Genomic DNA, 9,719 nt, shown 5'->3' on the forward strand with positions numbered 1-9,719 from the left:
TTTGTGTTCAAGGCAAACAGTTAGACTCTTCATACAACACTACTCACCAACACTACTCCTCTAGGCTAGGGTTGTGCATGCGTGTGTGTGTTGTGTGACGCGCCTGTAAAGGAGACGCACCGGAGAGCGCACAAATTCATCGGACACGCCATCTGCCCCAGCCCCCCCCCCCCCCCCGCCCTTGATCTGCATTCATATCTTTTAAAAGATACCTGCTTTTTCCGCAAGCGAAGAGAGAAGTGGAAGACATGAGGGTCCAGCAGTGGCGGTTTGAGGCACAGTCGGCACTTTCTCATGAAAATGATCTGGGTCGCGAAGCGGTTTTCTTTTATCTCTCTATCATATCACTGTGTGGGGAATTGGCGCCACCCGCGGCTGCAGGCTCCCTAAGAAGGTGCCTTGCACAGACCTTGTGTGAGGGCGAAGGTGAGGGGGCGCGGGGGACAGTTTAACTCTGGGTTTCCCAAATGGAACTTGTTAGGTTGGAAGTTTCCTCTGCTAAAGTAATAAACTAAGCCTACATGGTCATAGGTATACTCATTATTCACAGTTTTGTCATTGTGAGTAGGCTACCGTCTTGGTCTTACTTTCACCACTGATGTTATGCTAGGGTTAGGCAAGTTATCTCTGGTTAAAACTAGCTAAGGGTAAGCTATTCGCTAGCTAGCTATACAGTTATCGGTATGGTGTTGATGATCGGACTGCGTGTGTTTTCGGCAAACGTTCACGTTGTCATTTTAATCCATTAGCTACTAAAATGAGCACATCGATCGTTAAACCATTATTAAAGTAAGCATTTTGATTGTTAACAGAATGGACGATGTTTGACACTGTCAGATAACTGACCTAGCAGCTACGCTAGGACACTGCCCTGTCAGGCACAAGGTAATGCTAGTTAATAAACGTAGGTCTACATCTCAGTGTCTATCTGCAGATGAGTTTTAAATTAACTAAAGGTAAATGAATACCTCGGAGGGGGTCTTCTTCATTCCATGTAGAACCCCAACTGGGGTCCAAGGTAGAAGAAACACCAGATAGCCGTATCATTCTGTCATATTTGATCCCCACATCATTCTCGTGGAGAGAAATGGCCACAGGAAAGACAGTAGGCTCTTAGTTTAATTAGTCTGCGTATCGCTGTGGCCTGTGCAGGGAGCCAGCACTCCGTCTTCGTGCGTAAAGTTTGCTTTGGTTTTACAAACGACTGCCTTTTTGTTTTATGCTGCATTGGCGACAATGTTTGCAGGTGTGTTATCTGTTTTGATGACAGAAAGGAAATGTTTGTGGGCTGTGTTTTGTTTAACTATAAAGGAATATTCTTGTCGTATAACTGCGAAATGTTTTCTCCATGCTGCACCCACAACCATGGACCTTAACATAATCAGAGGCTAATTCACGGACCACCTGACCTGAGACCATTGGTCGACACACTCACCTGGCTGCCGTCGGTCGACCACACCCACACTCTCAGTCATACCCATAACCCATACACTCTCACACACCTCTGAAGTAGGGATCGGAACGGCATCTAAAATTGAACACTACCGCCGCCATCAGGACTAGAGTGTTGTTTCGGGAACCTACATTTAAAACATTTAGGACTTCCACATAAAAAATGCTTGCTGTACGAGACTTATCCTATTTGTTTTGAGATGTGAGATGTCCTTTGTTCCTTCTTCCTTATCCCAACTTTACTTTGTCTTCAACAATACTGAGAAATATTAGTTTTTTCATTTGGATAGTTTATTCCACTCCCACTCACGTTTTGCACCCATCCTGCAGTGAGAGGGCTGAGGTAGGAGAGGAGCGAATATGTTACAGGCTCAGATAATACACCGGTGACGGTAATTTTGTAATGTCCTATATCTGCTTCTATTCCTAAAAAAATGTGTGAGCGTTGAAACATTGTGCTCCAGCAGCTGAATAAACAGGTGAGATGTGTAGACTTATGAGTCCCAGCAGAAAGTGGAAAGAAGTAGGCAGTTTACACATTTTACTTTACAATTTATTCTCCACTCTTTGACACAGAGCTGCTAACATGAAAAAAACATTCAAAACCCATCACAGACTGCAGAGAGGAAGAGGAGTACAGTTGAGCTCATCTCTAAGCCTCATGAACAGACTGCAGAGGTCATGAAGTAACGGAGGTGTTGGCTAGTGCGCTGTTGAGTCAGTCAGCGCTTTAACAAAACAAACAGACACACAGGAAACATATCCACACGACAGCAGCTGATTGGCTGGAACCGAACCTGAGCTTCCTGCTGCATGACCGGCTGACCTGACACTGACCAATCACCATAGGCTAGAGAAAGAGAACGGAAGACCCATGTAGTTGCCATGGAGATTACTGAACAGAACAGTTAGAGAGATGCACACCCTGAACATGAACAATGAACTATGACAGGACGTCTTATAACCATGTCTGAGATCCTCACTGTGTAACTGATGAAAAAACTAACAACAAACCAATAATATTTATCACAATTACAGTGCATACATAACAAAATAACAATTCCAAAAGAAATTCAAATACATTCACTTTGTGTAGATTCACAGGCTTTCACATCTTTTCTGTGTGTGTGTGTGTGTGAGTCTAGTGTCTCTACTTGATCTTCTGAACGGTGACTGCGGTGTTCACTGGTGATATCTTCAGCGGTGAGCGAGAGATGGAGTGTGTGTGTGTGTGTGTGTGTGTGTGTGTGTGTGTGAGAGTCTAGTGCGTCTACTTGATCTTCGGCACACTGACTGCGGTCTTCACTGGTGCTATCGTCAGCGGCGATCGCGCACATTGAGAAGCGAAGTACGGAAACACGCTCTCGTCGAAGCTGTGCCTGAATGTCCGCAGGTGTTTCTTGTTTCCCGGGTCGGAGAACGTCACCTTCCCCCGATCCAGGTCCAGTTGGACACGGATCCAGTCGGGCTCGTCCTTGACCCGGACTCTGGTCTCGCGCTGCGGGGTGGTACCGGCCACGTAGACCCCTCGGTCCTTCTCCAAGTACCACAGGCCGCAGTAGGAGAAGACGTCGTTGCCTGAGTACCTGAGAGAGAGAGAGAGAAGAGAGAGAGAGAGAGGGCGAGAGATAGAGACAGAGAGAGAGAGAGAGACGGAGGGAGAGAGGGATATCTTCAGCGGCGAGCGCGCAAATTGTGTGTGTGTGTGTGTGTGCACGCCTGTGTGTACAGTATGTGTATGTGTATGTGTGTGTGTGTGTGTGCACGCCTGTGTGTATGTGTATGTGTGTGTGTGTGTGTGTGTGTGTGTGTGTGTGTGTGTGTGCACGCCTGTGTGTGTGTGTGTGTGTGTGTGTGTGTGTATGTGTATGTGTATGTGTGTGTGTGTGTGTGTGTGTGTGTGTGTGTGTGTGTATGTGAGTGAGTCTGCACACGTGTGTGTGTGAGTGAGTGTGTGTGTGTGTGTGTGTGTGTGTGTGTGCACGCCTGTGTGTGCACGCCTGTGTGTGTGTGTGAGTGTGTGAGTGTGTGTGTGTGTGCGTGCGTGTGTGTGTGTGTGTTTGAGTGAGTCTGCGCAGGTGTGTGTGTGAGTGAGTGTGAGTGTGTGTGTGTGTGTGTGTGAGCGTGCACATTGAGTAGCGTACCAGAGGCAAGGTTATTATAGTTTTGGATTTTTCATTAGTTTTTATTTTGATTTAGTTTTGACTTTTTGTTTTCAATTTCAGTTTAGTTTTTATTAGTTGTTAAAGCAGATTTGCTAGTTTAGTTTATTTTTTATTTTTTGAAAATGCTTAGTTTGAGTTTAGTTTTGATTAGTTTCAGTTTTAGTTTTAGTCTTTCCCGCGGAATGCAACAGACGTTGGCAAGTCAGGAAAGCTTAATTTTTGCTTTGAAAAAAAAAAATCTGCTCAAAATGAATTGTAGATAGAAGCGTTAATAAATTATAAGTAATAAAAACTCAACAAAACATACCATTTTTAAAAATGTATTTAGAAAATAACTTTTTTAGAAAAACAGCCATCCACAAACGTCAACTAAAAAAATTGTGTCAGTCAGTGTATTTGTGTCTATAACCAGAACATGTCAACTGGACACAACACTATCAACAACAGAAAATAAAATGTAGATATGGGCACAAACATGTAAACAGTCTACACAAGATGCAATAGCCAATAAACTAAAGACACATGTGAACAGCATGTATTGTGCTTGTGAAAGCTTTTCAGATGCATTTTAAGATTTGTGGGATTTTTCCCCTTGATAAATACTTCACATATCTTTCCATTTTCCATTGCAAGGCACTTGATTTTATTTTCGTCACATTCATAATCAAAGTAATCCCAAATTGGACTTTGTCGCTTTCTCCCGACTTTGGCCACCATGATTCAAGACTAGGGGCATGTACTTAAATAGATATAGGCCTAGGCTATGTATGAAATACATTGACATCTATGACAGGGACATGTGGTCAGTGGGGCCGCGGGGCAGGCATATATAAATATTTTTCTACTGATCTGTGCTATAAATGTAATTCCTGCATGATTCCAATCATTTTGAGCATTTTTATAATCAAAATCGCTGAATTTGCGCATGTCCTGTTCAAACAGTAAGGAAACAGCGATACAGTGAGGCAGCGACGAGCTGCACCTCAACTCAGATTGCGCAATCACTCACAAACTGGGTTAGGCGCATGCGTATGGAGCTTTATTCCTATCTTTATTCGTAAGCGTGTTCTTTCAGTTTGCAAGCATGAAACCCTGCCCTCGCACTCAAAAACCCAGTCTTTGCACGCAAAATGTGCTGTGCTTACGCTCAAACTGTGTGCTCGCACTCAGATACACCGTTGCGCGCACACATTTCCTGCTCGCACTCATATTTTCCGCGTGCTATATTTTCAGCACATTTTGCTCGCAAAGACTAGGTTTTTGAGTGCGAGCACACGGTTTCATGCTTGCAAACTGAAAGAACACGCTTACGAATAAAGATAGGAATAAAGCTCCATACATGCGTAGAACCTATAGTCTTGCTGATCTGACATAAAAGCGCAGTGAAGAAACACAGAGTGGAAACAGTAAATCTGCCTCAATGAAATGGGCGTGCAAGAGCCCAACGGTCGGGTATATGCCTTTTCTCCCGTTGCTCTTCTTCTAGCGAAAATTGAAGATTCTATAGCTAAGCTAAAACATTTCTCAAATGTGGACTTACAATCCAAATGTGAATTGATCAATAATGGGAGACCAATGCCGGAGCTAAAAGGTAATCTTCAAACAAACGACGGGACAGAAGAAAATTCGATCGATATATTAGCAAGGGGAAGGGGAAGCTTCTCACCCCTTATTCGCTAACATTACATTGATATCAGAGTAAGCCCTTGCGTTGATTTCCCATTATTTCTCTTAGGATTGTTTAATGTCTATGTGAACCCATTTTACATCACACAAGTGGTTGTGATCACTTTGAACCCAAGACTGCTTTGTATTGGTGAGCTAATTTTGAGAAAATAAACTTACAGTAAATTGCAACTATTAAAGACGTGTTTCCTGGTTGCTGTGGTTATGAAGTTGCTACGCTAGCTCATAAGCTAGCTAAAGACACTTGTCGATAATAACCTTAATGATTTAAATGGAGGAGTTCAATTTGCATGAAATTAGCTTGTTATCTAGCTGATATTATAGTCTCCTTCAACTGATTATGGGAAAAGGTAGAAACCCTCATGGTGTTCATATTCTACATGCATATTCACATGAGTTCATCACAAGCTAGCAGCTGCTAGCCACACCTCACGTCACTGCCAAATAGGATTCTCGCTTTCTACCGACTTTTGCCGCATGATAGCAGACGAGGGGCGTGTTTAAAAGTGGTACAGCGGAAAATGGACTACTAGGCTTTGGATGAAATAAATTGACATCTATGAAATACATTGACAAAAACGAAAACTAAGGACATTTTCTCTATAATTCTTATTTATTTTAGTTAGTTTTGTAAAGACACAATACAGTTTCAGTTAGTAATCGTTTTTTTATAACGCCTCGTTTTTATTTTTATTTCAGTCAACAACAAAAAGAAATCACACCTCGTTTTCGTTTTTTCGTTAGTTTTCGTTAACGATAATTACCTTGACCAGAGGGAGGACTCAGTGAGGACGCCCAGGACCCAGTGACTCTTGTTCCGCACGTCCACGTCCCAGCAGTGTGCCCCGGATCTGAAGCCCTTGGAGCCCAGCACGCTCAGGTGCTGCATGGAGCGCTCCGGGTTGGGGGGAACCGGCTGCGGCTCCTCCGTCCGCTCCACACTGCTCATGTCCGCCGACACACACAGCTCTGGGTGAGCGGTGTTGGGGTCCAGAACCACAGGACCTGCAGAGACACACACACACACACACACACACACACAGCTCTGGGTGAGCGGTGTTGGGGTCCAGAACCACAGGACCTGCAGAGACACACACACACACACACACACAGCTCTGGGTGAGCGGTGTTGGGGTCCAGAACCACAGGACCTGCAGAGACACACACACACACACACACACACACACACACACACACACACACACACACACACACACAGCTCTGGGTGAGCGGTGTTGGGGTCCAGAACCACAGGACCTGCAGAGACACACACACACACACACACACACACACACACACACACACACACACACACACACACACACAGTTCTGAGTGAGCTGTGTTGGGGTCCAGAACCACAGGACCTGCAGAGAGGGAGGGAGAATGGGCACACACACACTAGGGCTGCTCGATTATGGAGAAAAAAATCATAATCACGATTATTTTGGTCAATATTGAAATCACGATTATTCAAACGATTAATTTTGAGTTTGAAAACATGATGCATATATTTACTGAGAACTTTGAAATTTCCCCTTAAAAGTTGTATTTGTTAACTCACACATACCCACACACAATCCCACACACACTTACCCAAACACACACACACACACACACACACACACACACACACACACACACACACACACACACATACACACACATTTAAATGTCTAGCCATAATCTGGCCATTTTTACACCACAAACTTTTGGTTACATGAAGCAATAAACGTCTTTCTCTCTGGGCTGGAGTGTGTGTGTGTGTTTGTGAATGTGTGTGTGAATGTGTGTGTGAATGTGTGTGTGTGTGTGTGTGTGAGTGTCTGCACATTACACTTGAGTGTGTGTCATGTCTGGGGTGTCCTCACTGTAGACAATATAGTCCTGCCTCTTCTCCCACACGCTGAGATTCCCATTACCCAGGTGTGTGTGTGTGTGTGTGAATGTGTGTGTGTGTACGTGTGTGTGACATGTGTACTCACTGTATTGAACAATCTCCTGCATCTTCTCCCACACACTGTACTTGATATTGCCCAGGTGTTTCGCCACATCAATCAATTCTTCAAAATTCACCCGTAGCACCCACAGTGTGTATTCAGCTCTGGAAGAACATTCAGGAGTCAGTGCTGCTGTGGGTTTGGGTTCAGAACCACAAAGAGAGAGACAGGAGGCAGATCACTCACACAGACACACACACACAGACACACACACTCACTAACGCAAACACACACACACACACTCACCTTCCCATTATTTTCTCGTAGTTCTGTGAAAGCACAAGGGGGTAAACATTAGCTTCTATTTCTTACCCTACCCCATACCCTATGCTAGCGTTTATATACAATATACATTATTGCCACCACTGAAATGTTTCTCTGTCCCTACATCCCTTACCCCTGTAACAGTAACTGTATGAGCACAGTGTACACCCACTAAACTGGACCTGCCTGTATCATGTATTTACCACCGGATGTCTGTATATATACTATGTCCAGCGACCAAAATGCTGGCTGTGTTCAACCCCTGTTGTTTCCTTTCCCCTTCTGCCACACAACCCTCCCCCTTCCCCCTTCCCTATCTCCACTCGGTCGACCTCAAGCAGATGGGTCCCCCCTTATGTGCCGTGATTCTGCTTAAGGTTTCTTCCTGACTAACAGGGAGTTTTTTCCCTGCTCTGGGCTCTGTAAAGTTTGTGTCAAAAACGTGAACACTCCTCATCAGCATGACTGAGTGTGTGTGTGTGTGTGTGTGTGTGTGTGTGTGTGTGTGTGTGTGTGTGTGTGTGTGTATGTGTGTGTGTGTGACGTGCGTTTGGGTCTAGCGTCTACTTGAGCTTGTGTCAAACACGTGACCACTCCTCACCAGCATGACTGTGTGTGTGTGTGTGTGTGTGTGTGTGTGTGTGTGTGTGACGTGTGTTTGAGTCTAGTGCGTCCACTTGAGCTTGTGTCAAACACGTGACCACTCCTCACCAGCATGACTGTGTGTGTGTGTGTGTGTGTGTGTGTGTGTGTGTGTGTGTGTGTGTGTGTGTGTGTGTGTGTGTGACGTGTGTTTGAGTCTAGTGCGTCCACTTGAGCTTGTGTCAAACACGTGATCACTCCTCACCAGCATCACTGAGGCGTCGTCGGCAGCCATGTCCTCCTCAGTATCTCGGATGCGCCTCGTCAGCTCTATAACATCTTTCTTTGCGTCGTCTAGCTTCAGCTTCATCATGAAAGCCTTCTGCTTCTGTTCCTCCCTCAGTGCAGCTATCCTGGCCGCCTCTTCGTCTCGAAGGAACTTGTGGAGCTTCTCAAACTCCTCCTTGATCAGCTTCTCTGTATTCAGGAACTGCGTCTGGATAAACACATGTCACAGAGATCACACACACACACACACACACACACACACACACCACACACACACATACACCGACACAAACACACACATACCACCATACACACACACACACACACACACACTCACACACACACACACACACACACACACACACACACACACCTCAAGTGAAATCACCCCATAACCCCATCACACAGACTAACACTCACCTCAATGTGCCCTGACATTTCCTCACAGATGTCTTTGAGTTCACTAATGTCCTCCAGATTGTTCTCCTGGCCCTTCAGCTGAGCCATGATTTTCTCCTGAAATATAGATACAGTTTATTTAAACAGAACCGAACAGACACGTTTCAAACAAGTTGATGCTGTGTGTGTGAGTGTGTGTGAGTGTGTGTGTGTGTGTGTGCGTTCGTTCGTGCGTGTGTGTTTTCATGGAGGGCAGTTAGTTGATTATTGATATTGATACCTCATACCTTGCAAGCTAAACAAGCTCAAATTCAATATATTTCCAGAAAATTACGATCACTGAGTAATTGCTTTAAATACCATGTATGTGAGTAGAAAAGTAAGTAAATACCTCATGTATATGAGTAGAAAAGTAAGAAATGATAAGTGAATGTACCCATTTATTTCAGGAATGATTTGGGTTAATATTGCAAACAGTTCATGACAACGACTCACCCTACTGCCGGAAGCTATTTCACCGATGGGACTGAAGTTGTGATTTTGGTGCGTTTCCAAATCTCTACACACCACACACACGGGTTCCTTATCCTCCACACAGTACAGTTCAAGTTTTCGTTTATGTTGACTACAGAGCAGGGTTCGATTATTTTCCTCCTGAACGAAGGATTCGCACAGGTTCTTCAAAATAAGGTTAAGAAGGGGTGTGTCGTCGGGCAACCTTTTTCTGCACAGCGGACATTCTTTTATTCCTTTAACTTCCCAAGACTTAGTTAAGCAGTCTTTACATACACTATGCGAGCACGTCAAGATCACAGGATTCGTAAAGATGTCCTGGCATACCGGGCAGCTCAAATCCTCCGACCGAAATGGCCGTTTGAATGCCAT

General features: G+C 44.6%; 1 protein-coding gene across 1 annotated transcript; it reads right to left on the reverse strand.

Moving 5' to 3' along the window:
• Nucleotides 1–2,602: 2,602 nt before the first annotated feature.
• Nucleotides 2,603–9,719, reverse strand: LOC308365839 (zinc-binding protein A33-like; the record flags this gene model as incomplete). Its single annotated transcript, XM_080839442.1, has 7 exons — nt 2,603–2,647; nt 2,759–3,038; nt 6,074–6,308; nt 7,287–7,433; nt 8,406–8,643; nt 8,856–8,951; nt 9,330–9,719. The coding sequence occupies 7 exons, from the start codon at nt 9,717–9,719 to the stop codon at nt 2,603–2,605; spliced, it is 1,431 nt and encodes a 476-aa protein (XP_080695568.1).

The sequence above is a fragment of the Sprattus sprattus genome, assembly GCF_963457725.1.
Source record: "Sprattus sprattus genome assembly, chromosome: 5".
Classification (NCBI taxonomy): domain Eukaryota; kingdom Metazoa; phylum Chordata; class Actinopteri; order Clupeiformes; family Clupeidae; genus Sprattus; species Sprattus sprattus.